Source organism: Heterodontus francisci, chromosome 41, assembly GCF_036365525.1.
Source record: "Heterodontus francisci isolate sHetFra1 chromosome 41, sHetFra1.hap1, whole genome shotgun sequence".
Lineage (NCBI taxonomy): Eukaryota > Metazoa > Chordata > Chondrichthyes > Heterodontiformes > Heterodontidae > Heterodontus > Heterodontus francisci.
The window spans coordinates 23,153,239-23,179,266 of NC_090411.1; the positions used below are offsets into that span (position 1 = coordinate 23,153,239).

Sequence of the window (26,028 nt, forward strand, 5' to 3'; positions counted from 1 at the left end):
CAAGGTCAGCATTTGTTGCCCATCCCTAATTGCCCTCAACTGAGTGGCTTGCTAGGCCAGTTAAGAGTCTCCCACATTGCTGAGAGTCTGGAGTCACATGTAGGCCAGACCAGGTAAGGATGGCAGATTTCCTTCCCGAAAGGACATTAGTGAACCAAATGGATTTTTATGACAATCAATGATAGTTTCATGGCATCGTTACTAAGACATCTTCAGTGACATTACCACTACGCCACCGTCTACCTGAAGAAGCCAAATTACAGACAGCAAGCTCCCATAAACAGCAATGAGATAAATTACAAGGTCATCTTAATTTTAGTTGTTGGTTGAGGGATAAAAGTTGGTCAACACACCAGAAGTCCCCTGCTCGTTTCAATAATTCCATGGGCTCTTTAATGTCCACCTGAGAAGAGCTTGAACACACAACCTTCTGACTCGAGTGAGAATGTTACCAATGCACAGCTGACAATTTATTTAACAACTATTTGAACATGACTAAACATCTACCCTATTCAGAGAGATCTATTCCCATTGTGAGTTTCTAAAAGGTCTGTTTCCTCATTCACCGGTTTCACAAGAATTCCTGTCAGTGCCCCTTGTGATCCAGAGCTGTACATCTTCTGATGCCATACCCAGAGTTGCTTGTCCTTGAAAATTAACAAGCACCTCATTGGCACAGAGCTACTCATTACTCTGCCATTAACACACTCTGGATTAATGCTTTGTCTTTCAATGCAAGTATTTGCCTATGTCCTATTACAACTTTGTTGTTTAATCTCTCCTGCCCTCTGAAATAAATTAAGTGCTGGAAATACTCAGCAGGTCAGGCAGCATCTGTGGAAAGAGAAGCAGAGTTAGTGTTTCAGTTCTGTAACGTTTCATCAGAAGTGGCAAAGCTTGGAAAAGAATTAGGTTTGAAGCAAGTGGGGGCAGGGGAAGGTGGGGTTAGAAGAGAACAAGAAGGAAGGTGTGTGATCGGGCAGATCTCTCCTGCCCTCTGCCCTATCACACCTACCCTTTAGTTCTCTTCCTCACCAAACCACCTCCCCACCTTCACTTACTTAAAACCTTATTCTTTCCTAACCTTTACCAGTTCTGATGAAAGGTCACAGATCTGAAACATTAGCTGCTTCTCTCCACAGATGCTGTCTGACCTGCTGAGACCAACACTTTCTGTTTTTACCTCATTGGCATTACTGGGTTAAACATGATCTGCTACATTAGAGTCTTTTTGAATAAGCAGGCATTGCTTGTGGACCTGAGGTTTGCCTAAAGCAGCTGATATTTGTTTGCAATTTACTAATTTTATGCTTCATCTTGGGTATGAAAGCAAATATGAGCAAAGGCTGTAATAGGTTAATTTCGCTATTTGACCGAACAATTTATGAAGTGTATTGGTATTCCATTTTGAAAAATGCCATCTTTGGTACTGTTTTAAGTTTCATTCAATACTTTTCATCTTGCACAGTCTATTACCAACCTGTCAAATAAAGGTGGAATATGGAGCAAGGGTCTTCTCTCAGTCCACATCCCAAGACTGAACAAACTTTAAAAAAACCTTCCTGTTTTTAATGTGTGATTCCTTTTGAAGTTAGTATTTCAAATGATTCATGTCATCTGGCTTTTAACAGTAGATTTCCTGACTATAGAGGCAACATTAATTCAATTTGCATAACAATTGCCAATGGATGACCATTTGATAGATGACAATGAGGCTCATAAAAGCATTTAAAATGAGAAAATATATAACACTACAAAGTTACTGTTATGTTTTAGGATTTTTTGACCATTTTTCCAGTTGTTTGTAAATGTTTGGTTTTTAAAGCAAAGTGTATTCACACAACTTAAGAACGGCACTGAGACTGAAGATCTAATATCTGATGTTGCACCAAATCCTGTTCATCCATCACCCCTGTGCTCGGATAACCTACATTAGCTCCTGATCTAGCAATGCCTCATTTTAATTTTTTTTTCATCCTTGTTTTCAAATCCTTCTGTATCCCACCCTTGGACCAGGCTCAGAGGTAAATAGAAAAATACCGGTTGGGGACTCGAGAACTAGAAGGCATAATGCTTAAAAATTATGAAACACTTCTTCATGTAAAGGATGGAAGATGTTTTGAACTCTCTTCCGCAAATGGCAATTGTTAAATATAAACTTGAGATTGATTGATTTTTGTTAACTGGAAGTTTTTTAAGGATATGGATCAAAGTTGGGTCACAGATCAGCCATGATCTCACTGAATGGTGGAATAGGCTCGAGGGGCTAAATGACCTCTTCCTGTTCTGTATTCCTAGGTTTAGCATATAGGAATGTGAGGAGTCATTGTCATAGAGTTATACAGCACAGAAACAGGCCCATCGTGTCTGTGCCAGCCATCAAGCACCTAACTATTCTAGTCCCATTTTCCAGCACTTGGCCTGTAGCCTTGTATGCTATGGCATTTCAAGTGCTCATCTAAATACTTCTTAAATGTTGAGGGTTCCTGCCTCTACTGCCACTTCAGGCAGTGTATTCCAGATTCCAACCACCCTCTGGGGGAAAAAAACTTTTCATCAAATCCCCTCTAAACCTCCTGCCCCTTATCTTAAATCTATGCCGCCTGGTTATTGACCCCTCTGCTAAAGTACAAGGTCTCTTCATTTTGTTTTTGATATTTTATTCCCACCGCTCTTGATTCTCAGTTATGTAAGACTAGTTGTCATAGCACAACTGGTGTAGTGTAGTTCCATTATGAGTTGTGTGAAAATACAACTCCCATAATGTCCTTTCACACACAATGTAAAACCCCCTGGTTATTGTAGTTCCAGAGGACCAGAATCAAGGCCCATTGTGCAGCTGTACCCATTCAGTAGCAGAAGCGTAGGTCTCCTGCAGTACCATTACCAACTCATGTACAAAGCAGACCTATTTTGAGAAATAATTGAGTAAATTTAGTGGTGTTCTCAGAATTGTGAATGTTTTGAACCTGTTTGTTATTGTTCATGTTTTATACACTGACCTGCAGAAGGAAAACAGAAACCAAAAACCTGCAGAAATTATCCAAACAGTTTAGTACTTCCATTTACTGCTTTTTTTTTTCTGGCAGTCATTTGTGTGGAACTTGTTTATACTGTTTGGAAGTTTCCCTATCTTTTCAGTGAAGATAATTGTTTTTTTTGATTGGCTCAAGATATTTGCTATGCTGACTAGGGCAATCATCATTATTACCTACAGCCACACAATGTTTGAGATGTGATGGCACAGATGTGCACTGCCTTTTAACTCTATGGACGTGAAGAGAATCGTTTTAAAGCAGTTTTTAAATCTCAAAATACACCAAGCCGATACTAGTTGAACAGGAATTCATTCAAGGCTGCATTTAATGAGCCCACTATTCCTGGCCAGAATGGGTAATTTCCCCATCAGTCACATCTGGAGACTGCACTGCCATAAATAATTAGCACATAGTTGTATTATGTAACTATCCTCTTACTGCATTTTCTGGAGAAATAACCCTGCTTTTATCTGGAGACGTTGCTTTAGCTTCAGTCATTATGTTGTTTGCTGTAGTTCATTGAAACTCTTTTTAAATGGAGTGGTTGTTGTTTGCTCAGTAAATAAGACTATTTGCTGTAACATAAACCATTTGTACTAAGTCCTGCCATAAGTCCTACCCTGGTTCCAACTCACTGGTTGTCAATTCTCACTTTGTTCATTAAACTCCTCATGCTGTTCAGTATGATAGCTGTTCCTTAAAAAAAAAGGAGATAGACCCTTTAATCTCTAGGTTGTCAGAACCAAAACTACATTACTCAGTTTCTTGCACTTTATTTGGTACACTAAAATTTCACAGACAATCCATTTATCATCACAATGTTTAACATTATGATGCACACATCACAAACATGGATAGCAGATAGAGTGAAATTCAAGTGAAAGGTTGCTGGTTTGTTAGTCAGACCACTGCCACCTGCAAAATACTTGGAAACAATCAATTTCTGTTTAAATATCAGTCAATAGGCATCATAAATTTCTTCACTTTTTGTTGACAATGTCATGCCTGGATATGAAGAGTTCACAATGTTATACTAAGATCACTTCAGCAGGTAATAACATTCCCACCACAGCTTCTTGTGCTAAAGTTCAATCAAAACTTGCTTCCATCAAGATTTTATAAACATTTTTATTACATTAAAAAATGAGAATCAATTATGTTGCCAAAACAAAAGATCACAAGCAGTTTAAGACAAGACGTCACAAATGCAGTTCTATAAAAATCAGTCATTTCTACATTGCTTTCACATACATATTTGTTTTTACATCAATTCCTGTGGAATTGTACCAATGGCAGTGGGCAGACTGTGGTCAGCTACCTATCACCTAATTTGTGTATTTGTAGGCTGAGTGTAGTGAAGCTTGAAAGCAGATCAGCAACTTCATCGACCTGTGAGGGGAGCAGGAAGTCAAGTTAGATCACAAATAACAGAACAAGTATTTCAGACATAAAAAGAGAAAACTCTGTAAATACACAGCAGGTTAGGAGAAAGATAAGTTCATAGTTTTGGGAAGACTTTATTCCAACTACCTGAAACTTTTTAAGTTAAAGCATAACACTGCAGAATGCTGAAAATTGAAAGCAAATCAGAGAAATACTGGAACCATATGGTGAGTCAGTGAGTATCGGTGGATTGTGTACAGACCCTTATTCCAGAACGCTATTCTTGCAAGCTGAGATAATAGAGTTGACCGAGATGGTCCTGTTTGGGGGAGAAGAGGAGGTAGAAGCTCCAGCATCATAGGGTTAGGGAACTGTCAGGTTGGACGCAGTAAGCTGGGAAGATCAAAGGAGATAAGATCATTCAGGGTTTTGGAAATAATGCCTTGCTGTTTGGCAACATTCCAGAGGGAGTTAAAAGTCATCAGAACTGGTGTTTAAAACTTGCTGAGTGCAGTTGGAGAAGACAAAACGGCACAAAGGCAGTTCTATAAAAAAAAAAATCAGCCATTTCTACATTGCTTTCACGTTATGTATATTTATTTCTACATCAGTTCCTGTAGAATTGTACTAATAGTAGTGGGTGGACTGTGGTCAGCTACCATCACCTTATCTGTGCATCTGTAGGCTGAGTGTAATGAAGCTTGAAAGTGGATCAGCAACTTCAGCATTTTTTACCTCTACTAATTTATGCAGAGTATCAATAGATGATGGCCAACCTTATTTTCACTCTTTCTGGCTTCATGCATTAATATTTAACATTAGATCTTATTGGTGAAGGATCTTTACTTCAGATTATCCCAGGTTTACATTGTTGTAGGGATTTAAAATGGTCAAGACTGAGCTCTCCAGATGGCTTAGTGAGTAAATTGCCAAATATTTTACTGAGTAGTAAGGACCAGGAAAGTCTCTGATTCAATCTTGGGTTTATGTTGAATTAGTGGATTTCAGCCAGGATGTTATTTTGGGTATATTGGCTGTGCAGACACTGGACCCCATAGTCACTTCTACTTTGAGCGTTGCTCTGCTGCTAAGGATCATTTTAAAATATGAAAAGTTGGATGAAAACATGCGAATGGTGAAAATGACGTTACGTGCGCAATTCTTTTCGTTAAATTATCCAGTGATTCAAATTCAAAACATCAAGGACACAAATGGGAATTTAGGACTAAAGACAATTTCAAGCAATTCAAATCAAGTAATTTCAAAATAGACTATATAAAAATGTAAAAACTGACTGTAAACTGTTCCAGTACTATGGAGAATGAACAGCAGATAGGAAAAGAGGGATGAATTAAGGCAGCTGCATATGTAAATCCTGGAAGACCGACTCACTCCAACTGGAAAGATGACTGCTAAAGGCTCGAAATGACCATTCAACACAACACTACCTCCCCCTCCTTCTTAGCCACTCTTCCCTTTACATTCACTTGTACTGGAAACACTGTCCTGCTCTCTGGGCACTGGCCCTACACTGAGTTGTCTTAAGAAATAAAACCCATTTGTTTTCAATCAGACTGCCCTTACTAATGGATTCCTATTTTAAAGGAAAATAAACCCTTTACTTCCCGTTTTTGGGCCCTACCTGTTCTTTCGTGCTGGTCATCTGAAGTTTTGTACAAAGATCATCTAGCTGCTCGGTTTCTTGATGGTTACCCAGTCTTTCCAAGTACTCACGCAGCATCTGAATGATCTGAAAAAAAAGTAAATACATATTAAAACGCATTTACTCTCCTGATACTGAAAATCAAGCACTTAAGTGACTGTGACCCTCAGCAGAATATGGCATTAAAGCAATGGCTATCCAGTTATTGTTGAAACACTCCCACCTGACGCAAGGCACAAGATGTGCATCACTTATCAACTCTAGTTAATTACTGTACGTACAAAACTATGAAATGCCTGTCCCCCTAATTACTGCTTAGTTGGTAAATGAACCAAGCATCATAGAAAATGAGCCCTATAGGTTCAGAAATTCCCAGGTCAAATTAGCCAGGAGTCAGTTCTTCATTTCTACCCAGTGACTCCTGTTGGAAATTGTGCGTGTGATTGAGGTTAGAACAATACGGAGCTCAAAAAAAAACTGACATGGGGGGAAATTGATGATGGAGAACTAAAGCATGATCGTATAGGGAGGGCAGGGAGAAAGGTAGAGAGGCAATTTGAGAGAGAAACAGACATGGGAGTTGGTGGAAAGACAGAGACACACACATCAACAAGAGATGGAAGATTAGGAGGAAGGGGAAGAGACAGAACTTGGAGATTAGAGGTACACATGGAGGGAGAGGTGTTTGCAGCTGGGGAGAAGTAGGGAATGAAAGAATACAAAAGAGAATTCAGGATGAAGAACAAGCAAATATAGGGCTTGGAGATGGTTGCTCGACGTTGTATGAGACAAAAACAAATGTGGTCATGACCATATATAATTGAAATACAACAAAAGGGACAGGGATTATACTTTACAATAGAGACTGAATTGCATCTGGTTCAGTTCTTCACTTCCCCAGACTACATTTGGTTTGAGTCCTCATGTGCAGCACCACGGGAGGCCAACTAGTTAAAAACAGAGCAATAAGTAGTTTACATGCAAGGTAATAATACAAATGGAGTATTTAACCTGCAGCAGATTCTCCCCCTGGTTGCTAAAAAGTTTTGCAGTGCACTGGAAGCCCTGCCCTCACTTTGTGCCTCACCTGTTTCACCTCTGCCCGGAGGGCCTCCAGGCTCTGTGAATGTCCATCTTGTAGGATGTTCAATTTAGATCGAGCAAGGTGGAGCGGAGTCCTTCCTGCTCGGTCCAGGGCATCCACTCTGGCACCTGAGAGGAACAAAGAGGAATTTTCCACTTAGCCTTGCAGTGCTGCCATTCAGAAGACATGCTGAGAATTTCTGACCTGCTGCTTCCGCAGAGTATGAATCTCCTTCAACTCTTACAGATCACTGCTGCAGGGAACAAAGTACAATCAAAAGGCACAGCAGGTAAACTGGTCTTCACCACATGAAAATATTAAATATTTATTTCAGTAGCCCTCTACCTACAAGAATGATGGACTGAATTCTTTCTTCATTAACTTTAACATTCCTATTACGAGATGGAGTTTGTCTCAACAGGGCTGAAGGAATACTGGGGAGGGAGGCAAATAACCAGAAATGGTTCCTTCTCCTGATTACTGAGTGGCACAGATGGTATCACCCAATTGACTGAAAAAAAAGAGGGAGACAAGTTTGCAGGCAAATTCTTCATTGCAACCTAAATACAACTGGGTTCAATGTGGAGAAAATACTTGGATCTTCAGTGCAGAGACCAAGTGCATTTTGTCTTTGATTCAAGTTCAATGAGAGATCTGCAGCAACTCCACATTTGAAACAAAAACAAGAAATGCTGGATTCACTCAGCAGGTCTGGCAGCATCTGTGGAAAGAGAAGCAGAGTTAACGTTTCGGGTCAGTGACCCTTCTTCGGAACCCCACATTTGAAGCTGTCCAAACAGGCTTCTGCTCCACCACAGCCCTCAAAGTCACAAACCATATCCTAAAGATATCGAGAGCTAAAACGTCTGCTTGATTTTTGGTCATCGGAGATAATGAATTTGTCTATGCCCCCGGACTATTGACTCACAAGTTATCATTTCAAAGAGAATCATCCTCACTTTTATCAGATTTTGGCTGCAATTAATTTGAAGCATTGTAGAATCAGAGCACAGAAGGAGGCCATTCAGCCCAATATGCCGGTGATAGAGCTGTACAGGTCTCCGACTGGGAACGAGTTGCCTGCTTGTCTATTTAGCCAAGAATGATAAATAAAATAAATGATAAATACTGCAGATGCTGGAAATCTGAAATAAAAACAAGAAATGCTGGAAATACTCAGCAGGTCTGGCAGCATCGTGCAGAGAGAAGCAGAGTTAACGTTTGAGGTCAGTGACCCTTCTTCAGAACTGACAAATATTAGAAATGTAAAATAAAAGGTTTTAAGCAAGTAAAGTGGGGGGTAAGGCAAGAGATAACAAAAGAGGTGTTGACAGGACAAGGTCACAGAGAATAACTGACCAGAAGGTCATGGAACAAAGGCAAACGGTACAGCGAGGGTGTGAATTGACTGTAAAGCACAAAGCACTCCAAGCACAAACATTAAAAAAAAAATTTTTTAAACAGTGGGTCCTCACAGTAGAAACAAACTAACCAAACTAAAAGAAAAAATAACTAAACATAAAAAGGGGGGCCCGTCATGCTCTGAAATTACTGAATTCAATGTTCAGTCCAGCAGCCTGCAGCGTGTCTAATCGGTAAAGGAGATGCTGTTCCTTGAGCTTACAGGAGGTGTAATACCTGACCATTTACCTCCTCTCTCCTCACTATCCAGGGCCCCAAACACTCCTTTCAGGTGAAGCAGCGATTTACTTGTACTTCTTTCAATTTAGTATACTGTATTCGTTGCTCACAATGTGGTCTCCTCTACACTGGGGAGACCAAACGCAGATTGGGGGACCGCTTTGCGGAACACCTCCACTCAGTCCGTAAGCATGACCCCAAGCTTCCGGTTGCTGGCCATTTCAACAGACCCCCCCCCCCCACCGCTCTCATGCCCACATCTGTGTCCTGGGATTGCTGCAGTGTTCTAGCAAACATCAACGCAAACTCAAGGAACAGCATCTCATTTAACAATTAGGCACACTACAGCCTGCCGGACTGAACATTGAATTCAATAATTTCAGAGCATGTCCCCCCCATTTTTATGTTGTTATTTTTTTTTTTCTATTTTTTCTGGTTATTTTATTTTAGTTTTTTCAGTTTGGTTAGTTTGTTTCCAATGTGCCTACCCACGGATTCTGTTTTTTAAAAAATAATTTTAATGTTTGTGCTTGGAGTGCTTTGTGCTTTACAGTCAATTCACACCCTCTCTGTACTAACGCTTTGGGGAGCCCCCACTGACTGCCACCCTGCTGCCGACACCCCCTACACCCCTCACTTGCAAAACCCTCCAGCCCTGACTTACCTGTGGCCTGAGTCCAGCATCTTGGGTGGGTCCAGTACCGGCAGCCACTCAGTTAAAGAGCTGCCAGCCTCTGATTGGCCGACAGCTCTCAGCAGGCAGGTCTTCCATCGCTGGGGTCCTTAATTCCAGGGAGGGCCCGCCGCTGTCCACTTATGTGATTAATTGGTACGTAATGCGGTGGGCCTTCCTCTGCCCACCAACACACACTGTAATAACTTGAACTACTAAAATAAGTAGTGAAGACTCACCTCCTCGTAAGAGTGTTGTGATCACTGGTACGTGGTTTGTACAGGCAGCTGTAAATAACAGAATCAGATGCTTATAAACAGAGAGAATGGAAAGACTAGGAACTCCCTAATGCACACATGCTGAGATCAATCAAACCACTATCTGAACTAGCAATTCAGGCAACTCAGCATAGGCTAAGGCTAGAACTTGTTGACACGGTCTTGTTCTGGTTCAGTAGCACCCTATTTTGTATTGGTCATTCTTGGGTTATAGATGGTTCTGTCAAGGCCAGCATTGATTGCCCATTTCTAGTTGCCCTAAATAGATGGTGGGCCTATTCTTGAACTGCTGCAGTCCGTGTGGTGAAGGTACTCCCATAGTGCTCTTTGGTAGGGAGTTCCAGTACTTTGACCTAACGATGATGAAGGAATGGCAATATATGTCCAAGTCAGGATAATGTGAGACTTGGAGATGATGGTGTTCCCATATACTTGCTGCCCTTGGTGATCCTTCTAGATGGTCAAGATGGCAGATTTGGTTGATAGTATACACTGCAGCCACAGAATTCAGTGGTGGAGGAGGTGGATGTTTAGGCTAGAGGATAAGGTGCTGATGAAGCTGAATGCTTTGACCACAATAGTGTTGAGCTTCTTGAGTGTTGTTGCAGTTGCATTCATCCAGGTAAGTGGAGAGTATTCCATCACACTCCAAACTTATGCCCTGTAGGTGGTTGAAAGGCTTTGGATAGTTGGGAGGTGAGCCACTCACCACAGAGTACCCAGTTCCCAAACTGTTCTAGTAGCCAATCCAGTTGGGTTTTGGTCAATGGTGACCCACTAAATGTTGGAGAGAGATTCAACAATGGTAATGCCATTGAATGTCAAGGGTTAGTCTCTCTCTTGTTGGTGATGACCACTGTCTGGCACTTAAGTGGCAAGTAACATTCGTGCCACACATCAGCCCAAGCCTGTACATTATCCAGATATTGCTGCACAAGGACATGAACTGCTTCTTTATCTGGAGAACTGCAAATGGAACTGAACACTGTGCAAACATTATCAAACATCCCACTTCTGACCTTATTATGGAGGGAAAGTCATTAATGAAGCTGCTGAAGATAGTTGGACCTAGGACACTACCCTGAAACAGAGCTGAGATGATTGGCTTCCAACAACCACCTTCTTGTGTGTGCCAGGTCTGATTCCAGCCACTGGAGAGTTTTCTCCCGATCCCCACTGACTTTAGTTTTACTTCCATTCCTTTGTGCCCAGTCAGTAGCGCTGTTATCTCATCTCACCTTGCCTCGCCCACTTCTGGAATTTAGGTCTGGTTTCCATGTTTGGACAAAGGCTGAATTGAGTTCTGGATCCAGATGCTCAGTTTGGTTTCTGCCAGCATCATTTGCAAGCAGGATATTGTGGAGCAAGCGCCTCTCAATAGTACTGTTGACTGTTGACAACTCCTTTTATCATGTTGCTGATGACGGGAGACTTAACTGATAGGGCAGTAATTGGTCTGATTGGATTTGTCCTACTTTTTGTGGACAGTCATATCCGGGCAATTTTCCATATTTCAGGCATGAAATGATGTACTGGAACAACTTGGGTAGGGGCACGGCTAGTTCTGGAGCACACGTCTTCAGTAATACAGCCAGGATGTCATCTTTGCTGTGTCTAGTGCACAAAGCTATTTCTTGATGTCACAAGGAGTTACTTGAATTGACTGAAGATTGGCCTCTGTTAGGTGAGGACCTCAGGAGGAGGCCAGGAATGATCAACCACTTTGGAACTTAAAGCTGAAGGTGGTTGCAAATGTGCCAACCTTGTCTTTTGCATTCCTGTGTTGGGCTCTGCTATCACGGAGAATAGGGATGTTCAAGGAGCCTGCTCCTCCCGTTGGGCCGGGTGTGCACTGGGCATGTCCTGATTTGATGCCTAGGTCACAGATGAGTGGTATATCCAGTTTTATTGTTGTTATTCTTCGTAGTGGTTTTTGGTTCAACCGAGTGGCTTGCCAGGCAACTTCAGAGAGCAATTAAGAGTCAACCACATTGGTATTGGGACTGGAATCACATATAGACCAGACCAGACCAGGTAATGACTGTGTTTCCTTATCTAAAGAACTAAAGTAGGGGTACAGTAATGCCGTGGTCAAGCAACTAGATTAGTAATAGAGTTGTACTGATACTGGCTTTTTAAAATTTCCAGATAATCTTAAGCCATATTCTCAAACTGTCATGGAGTGATCTGAACTCACGTCCTCTAGATTACCAGTCCAGTCACATGACCATACCCCATCATTTACACACTGATCAAACTGGCTGTGTTGAAATAACATTTAAGCGCTAGTAATTGGCAGTCAGGCTGAAAGATACACGGCTGAACATCCTGTTCAGCTATAGCCAGACAGCATTACACTGAGTACTATAATACAACCCTCAATGCTCTGCAAACCTGGGAGCATGCCCAGGAATAGAACCCTGTTTAAGAGACCACCAGCCACTTCCAAGCATATTTAAAAACTCAATTTTCAACAAAAAAAAACTTACAAAAATAGAGAAACGTATTATGTAATCAGAAAATATTCTTAAAATTTAATAGAAAATACACTAGCTGGAGATCCTTAGCAACAATATGTTGTAACATAGACTCCCCCACAACTCAGAACACAAACTCATCATCAGTTTCAGAAATGTTAAAACTCCTCATCTCTACCATACCCAGGTGCAATGGTGTGTTTCCCAGTCCATCCCGCTGGTTAGGGTCTGCTCCATGATCCAACAATAACTGTACTGTAGCAAGAAGAGAAAGCAAGATTCTTAGGTTTCGCTGTTAGTTAAAAAAAAGGCACTAACTACAAACTCCTTGTTAGATCATTGTACCTTCATACCCCTGATTAACTACAGGCAGTGTGACACATACATCTGACATTATGAAAGGGCTTCCATTTTTAAATAATTTTTGAGAACTCTTGTTTAAAAATTGTGGAAATGGATTCATTTGAAAGACTGAAGAGATTCCATAGATGCTGGACTTCCTTTTAGAAAAAGGTCACTGGAAGGACTTAAGATTTTATTTAAAAACAACCCTTTACTGGATGTCACATGCCTTAAACTAAGTAAACAGCAGGAGCCGTGGTGATTAGGGTAGTTGTTTACAGAGAAGTGACATCAAGATTTATGGTGGTCAAGAGTGGATTTCATTTTGGATATTGTTTGGAGTCAGTTGGGGGTCAGCCTGCGAAGAGAGACGTCATTAGCTCACCCTCTTCCACCTCTTTAAGAAACCCTAAGAATCCAGTGTGTGGACTGGAGTAATTGATGCCACATTTCTCCTGAAAAGGCTCCAGACTAATCCTTGACAACGCCTATAGAGAACTGCTCCAAAAAAGATCCCAGTGACAGCTGTCTACGAGTATCTGACGCCAGACTAAAAGGGCCAGTGGAGGACAGCGCATGGCTTGCCCTTTTTTCCTTCAAGAATTAACAAGTATTTGGCCAAAGTTTTTTTTTTGTCTTTTTGTAAAGACATCTCTGCAGAAAAATCGTCTTTATTTTTTCTTTAACCGGTGTGTGTACATGCATGTGTGTTGGGCTAATTTAGAAGGGAACTTTCATATTTCAACCTGTGTGTTAATGCTTTGCAGCTTTATTGAATATTTATAATAAATTCATAATTTTACTGTTTATTAAAGAAACCTGGTTGGTTGTTTTTATTTCAGAATAAAATCCGAGTATATAATTGGCCATATCAGTAACTGGGTAAAACATTGGGCTGAATTCTATGAGCCCACCGCCGAAATTGGTGGAGGGCAAAAAAAAGGTGGCCTGCCCACATGGGTCGCCAAAGAACCGCCACGATTCCAAACACGGCGCATTTAAATAGCCGGGGCGGGCCGCCCATCCCGGTCCACGATTGCCATGTGTACTATCTACAAGATGCATTGCGGTCCCGTCGCCGAGTTGCGGGGGGCCGCCACGAGGCCTCGCCGTCAATATCGGGCCGGGCCCTGCCGGTGTCGAGGTCCGTGGCGGGCCTCATCCAGGCCATCTTCAGGCCTCCCGCCACAGATCCCAAGGGCTCTATAGAATCCAGCCCATTTAAATATATGTTGCAGTCTGTGGAGAAGTGGAACTAGAGAAAGACAGTGCACTCCTCCAGCCTCGGTCGTAACAATGTCAAGAAATAATTATCAAGAAACGCAGCCTGGTTTTTTTTCCAAACATGTGTGCATCCCTGGATGAATTAGGTACCAGCATTAATGACAGGGGTGGAGGGGTGGGCGAAGGAACAGGTACAAGAAAAAGCATGCTCGTCCTACTCACCAATTGAACTGTTTCCATTACAAGAGGCGAAGTGAAGGGCAGTCCTGCCTTTGTCATCTGCTGAACATGGTTCAGTGCCATCTTCAAGTAGTTGGCCCACTAAATAAAACAATAAAGGTGATCTTATTAAGATCAGACGAGGTAAAATCCATTCCAAGTGTGTCAAATCCCCATCCCAGTAATTTAATATTACAACCAGTCAGTCAACAAGGACTCAAAAGCTTGAAGTCTAAGAATGATCTTGTATGGAGAAAATGTTGTTTAGTGGATAAAGTGAAGGAGGCCAACACATACTTGGCAGTCTGGAAGCCTTGGCTTTCGCCAATGTGCATCTAAGCTCTCTTGGCTTAAGCACTTGGTGTGCCCACATGGGGGAAAGTGTGACTTATCAGACAAGTGGAAACTCTGGCTGAGTGTTGCTCAGTAGTTTGTTTTGCAACTCAAGTATGGTGATGGATCTACACAAGCTAACTCCAGACTGACCAAGAAACATGACAATATTTCATCGGGAATATTGGAAGTGCCGCAACCTAGTCTCCTCAAACCATGAATTCCACTGTTAGTTTAGCTCCTTTGATTGCTCTATTGCCTCCCAGTCTGAAGGTGGCCATGTGTACTATCTAAAAGATGCATTGCGGTCCTGAAGTCCCACTTCAGGATTTGAGCATGTAATCTCAGGTGATGATGCAATGCAGTACTGAGGGAGTTCTACATTACCATTGGATTGCAAGATGACAGGCCAGGAGATCACAGGAATTTGAGTCTGGAGATGAAATGGCATAAATAAGAATTTACGTTTGTGATGGAGAGTGCAAAGGGTTGGAAGCTCAGCATGGCATTCCAAAGCTGTGAACAGTCAGGCTCAATCAATCAGACTGGAGAAGGGATGGACTCGATGGCAAGAATACAGAGTTTGTGGCAGGGTCCATATACAATGGCCTTCCCAGTGCTTAACCGGAAGAAACTGCAGCCCATCCAAGATTGGATGTTAGATAAGCACAGAGGTAGTAAGGGGTCAAGAGAGGTGATGCAGAGATGGAGCTGGATGTTATCAGCGTACGTGCTTTTGCAGAGAGGAGGTGAAGATGGCAGTTTTGAAAAGAGCAGGATCAGTACTTGAGGAGAGGGAAGAGAGTATATTAATACAATGTAGATTTTGGAAAGATGTAGGTGAAGTTAACCAGAGTTAGCGCTTACAGACCGTCACACAGTCAACCGACTTTTGCTGACTCATCCAGGACAAAGCATCCCGCTTTGATACGCCCCATCTGCCACCTTAAACGTTCACTCCCTTCACCACCAACATCTAGGACAAAGCATCCCGCTTTGACACACCCCATCTGCCACCTTAAACGTTCACTCCCTTCACCACCAACATCTAGGACAAAGCATCCCGCAAGAATTATGTTGGAAACCAAGTCTACAGAAGGACAAAGTGTATAAATCAGAAATCACAGGAAGTTCCATCATATGTAAGATACCAAATAGGTTTGGTTCCCATTTCAATCAGTGGACACAACAGAACATCAAAATACAATAGGCAAAGAACCAGCTGTATGGAGACACACCACAGAAGACTCACTCAAACTTACCAATCTCGACCTCATTTGCATTTGCAGCTTCTCGTAAACGCTTCTGAGCTGCAAAATAAGCAGAATAATTTGTAAAACATGAACCAAGAAAGAACAGGCAGAGGAATATAAACAGTTCTAACTGTTAACAGTGTATGAACATTGCTGATTATTACTCTGTCCTTGGGTACATGCAAACTGCTCCTGGTCAGTTCTTTTAATGGCCAGTTGCATTGCACAAATGGTTTCACAGGCAAGTGTCTCTCACCCATTCAGTCCTGATAATCTGGAATCCATTGCTTTTGCATTGTAGATTGTACTGATAGAGCTGGACATATACAAGTTGTCTTTAAAAGTATTGGTTTGACTTTCACTTTCTGGACATTCATGCAGTGCCCCTCATTGTTACGATTTGCTGCTCATAGTGCAGGGAAAGGTATTGCCTCTTGAGGCAGAATTGCATGCCTCAGGGGCAGTAACACCATCATATTTATATTCCAACAATGCTGTTCAGCACTTCTACCCCATTGGGAAATGGTGAGACTCCACTGATGACCTGAGATAAGCCATGAGCCAGATCATTAGAAATGGGAAAGACTTGAGAAAAACATTGGTCGAGATTGCTGAACTGTTTATTGTATTTTTGGGACCTAGTTGTGCAGAAATGGGCTGCTATGTTTGGTAAAACTGCACTTCAAAAAATAATTCCTTGGCTGCAAAGTACTTTGGTCATGAGGCCCCATCTGCCCTCTCAGCTAATTGTAAAAGCTCCCACGACACGTTTTGAAGATTCTCCTGCTCTTTTTCAAAATAGGACCAAGGGATCTTTTACGCATGCCCAATTCAGCAATAGGGTTTAACATTTCATTCTTAAAATGACATCTGTGACAGCAGCATTCCCTCAGTACTGCACTGAGGTGTCAGCGTGGATTATGTGATCAAGTCTCTGGAATGGGGCTTGAACCCACATACCTCCTAACTTATTGAGCCAAGGCTAACTTTCAGGAGAGGAAGTAGGAAATATTAGAAACACTCCTCAACCCAAGCTCAATCCCATCCAACCCAACCGAACCAACCAAGCCAGTCCAACCTCAATCCAACCATTTAAAACAAGCCATCCAAAAACAATACAATCCAGCCTAGCCTCAATCCAAACACCCAACCCAATCCAATCGCCTAAACCAATCCAATCCAACCCATTCACTCAATCCAATCCAATCCAACCCATTCACTCAAGTTGATGCATTAGTTTTAATTTTCCAAAATTCCCTAGATTCGGGGAAGGTTCTGTTAGATTGGAAAATAGCGAATGTAACTCCTATATTCAAAAAGGGAGGGAGACAGAAAGCAGAAAACTACAGGCCAGTCAGCTTAACATCTGTCTGAGGGAAAATGTTAGAAGCTTTTATTAAAGACGGTATAGCAGGGCATTTAGAAAAATTCAAGGCAATCAGGCAGAGTCAACATGGTTTTGTGAAAGGGAAATCATGTTTAACCAATTTATTGGTGTTCTTTGAGGGAGTTACATGTGCTGTGGATAAAGGGGAACCAGTTGTACTTAGATTTCCAGAAGGCATTTGATAAGGTGCCACATCAAAGGTTACTGCAGAAAATAAAAGCTCATAGTGTAGGGGGTAACATATTGGCATTGATAAAAGATTGGCTAGCTAACAGAAACCAGAGAGTAGGCATAAATGGGTCATTTTCTGGTTGGCAAGTAACAAATGGTGTGCCACAGGGACCAGTGCTGGGGCCTCAACCTTTTACAATTTATAGAAATTACTTAAATTAAGTGACCGAAGTAAGTCAGCAGTAAATGTTTGCGGCTCGAAGAGCTTCGGCTCAGAGTCATTGAACTGGAGTCCGAGCTGCAGACATTGCAACACATCGGGGAGGGGGAAAGTTACCTGGATATTTTATACCAGGAGGTGGTCACACCCCTTAGGATAGGATCTTCTGATTTGGTCAGTGGTCAGGGACAGGAGAGCGTGGCTGCAGCTAAGGCAGGTAAGGGGTCCCAGAGGGCAAGAGTGCAGGAGCCTCCGCCTTTGCAATTGTCCCAACGGGTTTCAGGTTCTTTCAGCTTGTTTGGATGAGTGGGGGCTGCAGGGTGGATGAGCAACCTGACCTTGGCACTATGGTACAGGAAGCCATTCAAATGCAGGATGAAAAAAGGAATGTCGTGGTAATATGGAACAGTATAGTTAAGGGGATTGACACTGTTCTCGGCAGCAAAGAACAAGAGTCCAGATGGCTGTGCTGCCTGCCCGGTGCCAGGGTTTGGGATATCTGCTCAGGGCTGGAGGTGAACTTACAGTGGGAGGGGGGAGGATCCAGTCGTCGTGGTCCATGTAAGTACCAACTAAAGGCCTGCTACCCGACCCGAACCCAACGGGACCCAACGACATGTGCCGGGTTCAGGTTGGGTGGGGTTGCAATTCTGGATCCAGCATTCAGGCTCGGGTCCGGCCAGGTCGGACATGCTCTATCACAGGTAAGTGGCTCCACTGTTAAGTTAATTTTTGGCCTAGAAAGATGGTTTTGTAACAGTTATTTTAACCTTGTGCAGATCACCAGAAAGTGAAAAACGGAAGGTAAATTAACTGATGGTTGGGTCGGGTAGGTCGGGGGCGGGAAAAAATGGAAGGACTCGGGTCGGGTCAGGTTCGGGTCAGATGTGGTTCTGTCGGGTTCGGGTCGGGTTTTTTTTTTGCAGACCTAAGCAGGCCTTTAGTACCAACATAGGCAGGACAGGGAACGAGGTTCTGCATAGTCAGTATGAGGAACTAGGTGCCAAATTAAGCAGAACCTCAAATGTTCTCTGGATTATTACCTGAGCACATGCAAATTGGCTTAGGGCAAATAAGACTAAAGAAATTAGTCCGCTTCACTTCCCTCTGACCCCACCCCATCTGATCTGACCCCTTGCCGTGTATTCACTATACCCTCTGACCTCCCCCTCTCTGATGCTGAGCGTTCTGTACTCAGCAAAGGTCTCCGTTTTATCCCCTTACGCCCCCACCTCAATGAATTTCGCGCTCGGCATGACGTTGAGCTCTTCTTCCGTCGCCTCCGCCTCCGGGCTCACTTCTTTGACCAGGAGTCCTCCCCCCGACCAGCAGACCTATTCACCCGCCTCCAGCATTCTCCCTCTACCTGGACCCCTCCCCCTGGCCTCTTACCCGCTCTTGATCTCTTCATTGAAAACTGTCGGCGAGACATTGGTCGTCTCAATTTCTCTGCCCCCCTCACTCACTCTAACCTGTCCCCCTCTGAACTTGAGGCACTCCGTTCTCTCAGGTCTAACCCAGACATGGTCATCAAACCTGCAGACAAGGGTGATGCTGTTGTCGTATGGCGTACCGACCTCTACCTTGCAGAAGCTCAACGCCAACTCACAGACACTTCTTCCTACCTCCCTCTGGACCATGACCCCACCACCGAACATCAAGCCACCGTCCAAAGGACTGTCACTGACCTCATCTCCTCTGGAGATCTTCCCTCTACAGCTTCCAACCTCACAGTCCCACAACCCCGGACAGCCCGCTTCTACCTCCTTCCCAAAATCCACAAACGGGACTGTCCCGGCAGACCCAGTGTCAGCCTGCTCCTGCCCCACTGAACTTATTTCTTCCTATCTAGACTCTATCTTTTCTCCGCTGGTCCAGTCTCTTCCCACCTACATCCATGACTCTTCTGACGCCCTACGTCATTTTGACGATTTCCAGTTTCCTGGTCCCAACCGCCTCCTCTTCACTATGGACGTCCAATCGCTCTACACCTCCATCCCCCACCAGGATGGTTTGAGGGCTCTCCGCTTCTTCCTGGAACAGAGGCCCAACCAGTCCCCATCCACCACTACCCTCCTCCGCCTGGCTCAACTTGTTCTCACATTGAACAACTTCTCCTTCAACTCCATGCACTTCCTTCAAGTAAAAGGTGTCGCTATGGGTACCCGCATGGGTCCTAGTTATGCCTGTCTTTTTGTGGGATATGTCGAGCATTCTTTGTTCCAGTCCTACTCAGGCCCCCTCCCCCAACTCTTTTTCCGGTACATTAATGACTGTATCGGTGCCGTTTCCTGCTCCCGCCCCAAACTGGAAAACTTTATCAACTTTGCTTCCAATTTCACCCTTCTCTCACCTTTACATGGTCCATCTCTGACACTTCCCTTCCTCGACTTCTCAGTCTCCATCTCTGGGGATAGGTTGTCTACTAATATCCATTATAAGCCCACCGACTCCCACAGCTATCTCGACTACACTTCTTCACACCCTACCTCCTGTAAGGACTCCATTCCATTCTCCCAGTTTCTCCGTCTCCGACGCATCTGCTCTGATGATGCTACCTTCCATGACGGTGCTTCTGATATGACCTTTTTCCTCAACCGAGGATTTCCCCCCACTGTGGTTGACAGGGCCCTCAACCGTGTCCGACCCATTCCCCGCACCTCTACCCTCACCCCTTCCCCTCCCTCCCAGAACCGTGACAGGGTTCCCCTTGTCCTCACTTTTCACCCCACCAGCCTCCATATCCAAAGGATCATCCTCCGCCATTTCCGCCACCTCCAGCGTGATGCCACTACCAGTCGCATCTTCCCCTCCCTTCCCGTCAGCATTCCGAAGGGATCGTTCCCTCCGCAACACCCTGGTCCACTCCTCCATTACCCCCACCACCTCGTCCCCGTCCCAGGGCACCTTCCCCTGCAATCGCAGGAGGTGTAATACCTGCCCATTTACCTCCTCTCTCCTCACTATCCCAGGCCCCAAACACTCCTTTCAGGTGAAGCAGCGATTTACTTCTACTTCTTTCAATGTAGTATACTGTATTCGCTGCTCACAGTGTGGTCTCCTCTACATTGGGCAGCTCATCAGAAAGGTACAGAGGCAGCCTAGATGAGGAATAAATAGAATGTTTTCGGGAAAATTTCTTGTAACAATACATTCTGGAGCCAACCAGAGAGCAGGCTATGCTAGACCTGATGCTGTGCAACAAGATAGGATTAATTAATGACCTCAAAGTTAAGGCATCCCTAAGTAGCAGTGACCATGATATGATTGAATTTTACATTCAGTTTGAGGGAGAGAAGAGTGGGTCCAAGACTAGTATTTTAAACTTAAATAAGGGCAATTATGAGGGCACAAAAGCAGAGCTAGCTAACTGTCAAATCAGGTTCGGGGATAGGTCAACAGAGATGCAGTGGCAGATATTTAAGGGTATATTTCAGAATACACAGAATAGATATATTTCAACGAAAAAGAAAAATTCCAAGGGTGGGACCCGCCATCCGTGGTTAACTAAAACAGTTAAAGATAGTATCAAACTTAAAGAAAAAGCCTATAATTGTGCAAATATGGGAGTCAGGTCAGAAGATTGGACAGAATATAAAATACAGCAAAGAATGACTAAAAGATTGATAAGGAAGGTAAAATTTGAGTATGAGAGAAAGCTAGCTAGAAATATAAAGACATAGTCAGAGTTTCTATAGATTTTTTAAAAAGATCAGAGTCAACAAAGTGAGCATTGGTCCTATTAAAAGTGAGTCTTGGGAATTGATAACGGATAATAAAGAGATGGCAGATGAATTGAACAGATATTTTGCCTCGGTCTTCACTATTGAGGATACAAGCAACATCCCAGTATTAGCTTCAAGTCAGGAAATGGAAGGGAGGGAGGAACTCAAGAAAATTATAATCACCAGGGAAGTGGTACTGAACAAATTGTTGGAGCTGCGGGCTGACAATCCTAAGGGGGTTAACAGAACTGGCTAGTGAGATAGTTGATGTGTTAGTTTTAATTTTCCAAAATTCCCTAGATTCAGGGAAGGTTCCGTTAGATTGGAAAATAGCAAATGTATCTCCTTTATTCAAAAAGGAAGGGAGACAGAAAGCAGGAAACTACAGGCCAGTTAGCTTAGCATGTCTTAGGGGAAAAAGTTAGAAGTTATTCTTAAAGACGTTATAGCAGGGCATTTAGAAAAATTCAAGGTAATCAGGCAGAGTTAACATGGTTTTGTGAAAGGGAAATCATGTTTAACCAATTTATTGGAGTTCTTTGAAGGAGTTACATGTGCTGTGGATAAAGGGGAACCAGTGGAAGTACTGAAGGCATTTGATAAGGTGCCACATCAAAGATTATTGCAGAAATAAAAGCTCATGGTGTAGGGGGTAACGTATTGGCATGGATAGAAGATTGACTAGCTAACAGGAAACAGAGTAGGCATAAATGGGTCATTTTCTGGTTGGCAAGATGTAACCAGTGGTATGCAACAGGGCTCTGTGCTGGGGCCTCAACTTTTTACAGTTTATATAAATGACTTAGATGAAGGGACCAAAGGTATGGTTGCTAAATTTGCTGATACCACAAAGATAGGTAGGAAAGTGAAGGAGGACATAAGGAGGCTACAAAGGGATATAGATAGGTTAAGTTAGTGGGCAAAGACCTGGCAAATGGAGTATAATATGGGAAAGTGTGAAATTTGGCAGGAAGAATAAAAAATGCATATTTTCTAAATTGTGAGAGATTGCAGAGCTCTGAGATGCAGAGGGATCTGGGTGTCCTAGTGCATGAATCGCAAAAGGTTAACATGCAGGTACAGCACGTAATTAGGAAAGCTAATAGAATGTTATCATTTATCGAGAGGGGAATTGAATACAAAAGTTGGGAGGTTATGCTTCAGCTATACAGGGCATTGGTAAGATCACATCTGGAGTACTGTGTACAGTACTGGTTTTCATATTTAAGGAAGGATGTAAATGCGTTGGAGGCAGTAGAGAGAAGGTTTACTAGACTAATACCTGGAATGGCAGGCTGTCTTATGAGGAAAGATTGGACAGGATAAGCTTGTATCCGCTGGAATTTAGAAGAGTAACAGGCAACTTGATGGAAACATACAAGATCCTGAGGGGTCTTTACAGGGTGGATGTGGAAAGGATGTTTCCCCTTGTGGGAGAATCTAGAACTAGGGGTCACTGTTTAAAAATAAGGAATCGCCCATTTAAGACAGAGTTGAAGAGAAATTTTTTTTCTCAGAGGGTCGTGAGTCTTTGGAATTCTCTTCCTCAAAAGGCAGTGGAAGCAAAGTCTTTGAATATTTTCAAGGCAGAGGTAGATAGATTCTTGACAAGCAAGGGGATGGAAGGTTATCGGGGGGAGGGTGGGTGGAGGTGGAAATGTGGAATAATTAGGTCAGCTATGAACTTATTGAATGGCAGAGCAGGCTAGAGAAAGGCAGAGTGGCCTACTCCTGCTCCTAATTTGTATGTTCACAACCCAGTCACTCAATCCAATCCAAACCAATCCAATCCAATCCCCAACCCATTCACTCACTCCAATCCAATCCCCAACCCATTCACTCAATCCAATCCAATCCAATCCAATCCCCAACCCATTCACTCAATCCAATCCAATCCAATCCAATCCCCAACCCATTCACTCAATCCAATCCAATCCAATCCCCAACCCATTCACTCAATCCAATCCAATCCAATCCCCAACCCATTCACTCAATCCAATCCAATCCAATCCCCAACCCATTCACTCAATCCAATCCAATCCAATCCCCAACCCATTCACTCAATCCAATCCAATCCAATCCCCAACCCATTCACTCAATCCAATCCAATCCAATCCCCAACCCATTCACTCAATCCAATCCAATCCCCAACCCATTCACTCAATCCAATCCAATCCCCAACCCATTCACTCAATCCAATCCAATCCCCAACCCATTCACTCAACCCAATCCAATCCCCAACCCATTCACTCAACCCAATCCAATCCCCAACCCATTCACTCAACCCAATCCAATCCCCAACCCATTCACTCAACCCAATCCAATCCCCAACCCATTCACTCAACCCAATCCAATCCCCAACCCATTCACTCAATCCAATCCAATCCCCAACCCATTCACTCAATCCAATCCAATCCAATCCCCAATCCATTCACTCAATCCAATCCAATCCCCAACCCATTCACTCAATCCAATCCAATCCCCAACCCATTCACTCAATCCAATCCAATCCAATCCAATCCCCAACCCATTCACTCAATCCAATCCAATCCAATCCCCAACCCATTCACTCAATCCAATCCAATCCAATCCCCAACCCATTCACTCAATCCAATCCAATCCAATCCCCAACCCATTCACTCAATCCAATCCAATCCCCAACCCATTCACTCAATCCAATCCAATCCAATCCCCAACCCATTCACTCAATCCAATCCAATCCAATCCAATCCCCAACCCATTCACTCAATCCAATCCAATCCAATCCAATCCCCAACCCATTCACTCAATCCAATCCAATCCAATCCAATCCCCAACCCATTCACTCAATCCAATCCAATCCAATCCAATCCCCAACCCATTCACTCAATCCAATCCAATCCAATCCAATCCCCAACCCATTCACTCAATCCAATCCAATCCAATCCAATCCCCAACCCATTCACTCAATCCAATCCAATCCAATCCAATCCCCAACCCATTCACTCAATCCAATCCAATCCAATCCAATCCCCAACCCATTCACTCAATCCAATCCAATCCAATCCCCAACCCATTCACTCAATCCAATCCAATCCAATCCAATCCCCAACCCATTCACTCAATCCAATCCAATCCAATCCAATCCCCAACCCATTCACTCAATCCAATCCAATCCAATCCAATCCCCAACCCATTCACTCAATCCAATCCAATCCAATCCAATCCCCAACCCATTCACTCAATCCAATCCAATCCAATCCAATCCCCAACCCATTCACTCAATCCAATCCAATCCAATCCAATCCCCAACCCATTCACTCAATCCAATCCAATCCAATCCCCAACCCATTCACTCAATCCAATCCAATCCAATCCCCAACCCATTCACTCAATCCAATCCAATCCAATCCCCAACCCATTCACTCAATCCAATCCAATCCAATCCCCAACCCATTCACTCAATCCAATCCAATCCAATCCCCAACCCATTCACTCAATCCAATCCAATCCAATCCCCAACCCATTCACTCAATCCAATCCAATCCAATCCCCAACCCATTCACTCAATCCAATCCAATCCAATCCCCAACCCATTCACTCAATCCAATCCAATCCAATCCCCAACCCATTCACTCAATCCAATCCAATCCCCAACCCATTCACTCAACCCAATCCAATCAACCCAACTACCCAATCCAATCCAATATAAATCATCCACGCCGGAATTACTGAACTGACCATAAATTTCCTTCCCCAAGGGACAAGCCTTGCGGTGAACTTTGACCTGCCGTTTCAGTCGGTTGACGCCTATTTTGCCGGTCAGCTCCTGCTGCTGGCGGCCGCCCGTCTCCCCCTCCTGCTTCTGCCACATGAAGTGCAAGTAACTGAGGCTCTCGGCCCGGTCTCCGGCGCCCAGCCGGCCGCATTCCTGGGCCAGGGCGGCCAGGCGGAAGGCGGCTCCCCGCTCGGACACCGCGTACTCGCCCTCCGAGCTCGATCGCTCCGACACGGTGTCGTCGTCGGAGGCCCCGGCCGCCATGGAGCAGCTCATCGCTCGGCCTCTCGCTCTACCTCGGCATCGTGTGAGACCCAGCCACGGAGGCTGGGGACAGTTTTATTTTTCTTTATTTTCCCTTCATCGGCCTCCCCTGCCGTTTCTACTTTTAAAATAAACAGAAGGCAGGCCGGACTGACTGACGTCGCAACCGACCAATCGGAACAGGCGTCAGGAGCCGATGATATCACATTTAACCAATCCGAATGCGGTCTGGCGCGGAGTGGGCGGGGGTCGCACGGGGTCCTTCCACAGGTGGGGGTGTCAAGCTGGCTGCCTGATGGCAAAGCCAATAACTAACCCTGCTGTTCGCTGCTGAGTCAGGGTGTTGGATTCTGATGGTTATGTCACTGGACTAGTTATCCAGGGGCCTGGGTTTAATGATCCAGAGACATAAGTTAAAATTCCCTTACTTAAATCTGGAATTTAGAAATATGCCCCAGCTCATCTGTGGCTGAAACCGCCATCGGTGCCTTTGTTACCTCTAGACTCGTCTATTCTCCTCGCTGGCCTCCCACATTCTACCCTCTGTCAACTTGACGTCATCCAAAACTCTGCTACTTGCACCGAATCACATCCACCCATCAGCTCTTTGCTCACTGACCAACATTGGCTCCTGGTTAAGCAATGCCTCAATTTTAAAATTCTCATCCTTGTTTTCAAATCCTTCCATGGCTTTGCTCCTCCCTATCTCTCTCATAGAACCATAGAAAAATTAAGGCACAGAAGGAGGCCATTCAGCCTATTGTGTTTGTGTCGGCCAAAAAGACTAGCTGCCCATCTAATCCCACCTTCCAGCACCTGGTCCATAGCCTCGCAGATTACAGCACTTCAGGTGCATGTCCAGGTACCTTTTAAATGGGTTGAGGGTTTCTGCCTCC

At 43.8% G+C, this 26,028-nt stretch overlaps 1 protein-coding gene across 1 annotated transcript; it reads right to left on the bottom strand.

The window, feature by feature from the left end:
* Positions 1-3,795: 3,795 nt before the first annotated feature.
* ankrd54 (ankyrin repeat domain 54) lies at positions 3,796-25,303 on the bottom strand. The gene is made up of 8 exons (XM_068019512.1): positions 24,832-25,303; positions 15,618-15,665; positions 14,026-14,124; positions 12,421-12,492; positions 9,722-9,769; positions 7,172-7,296; positions 6,064-6,171; positions 3,796-4,427 (listed from the first exon to the last, which is right to left on the bottom strand). The coding sequence occupies exons 1-8, from the start codon at positions 25,142-25,144 to the stop codon at positions 4,353-4,355; spliced, it is 888 nt and encodes a 295-aa protein (XP_067875613.1). The 5' UTR covers positions 25,145-25,303; the 3' UTR covers positions 3,796-4,352.
* Between the last annotated feature and the right edge of the window lie 725 nt (positions 25,304-26,028).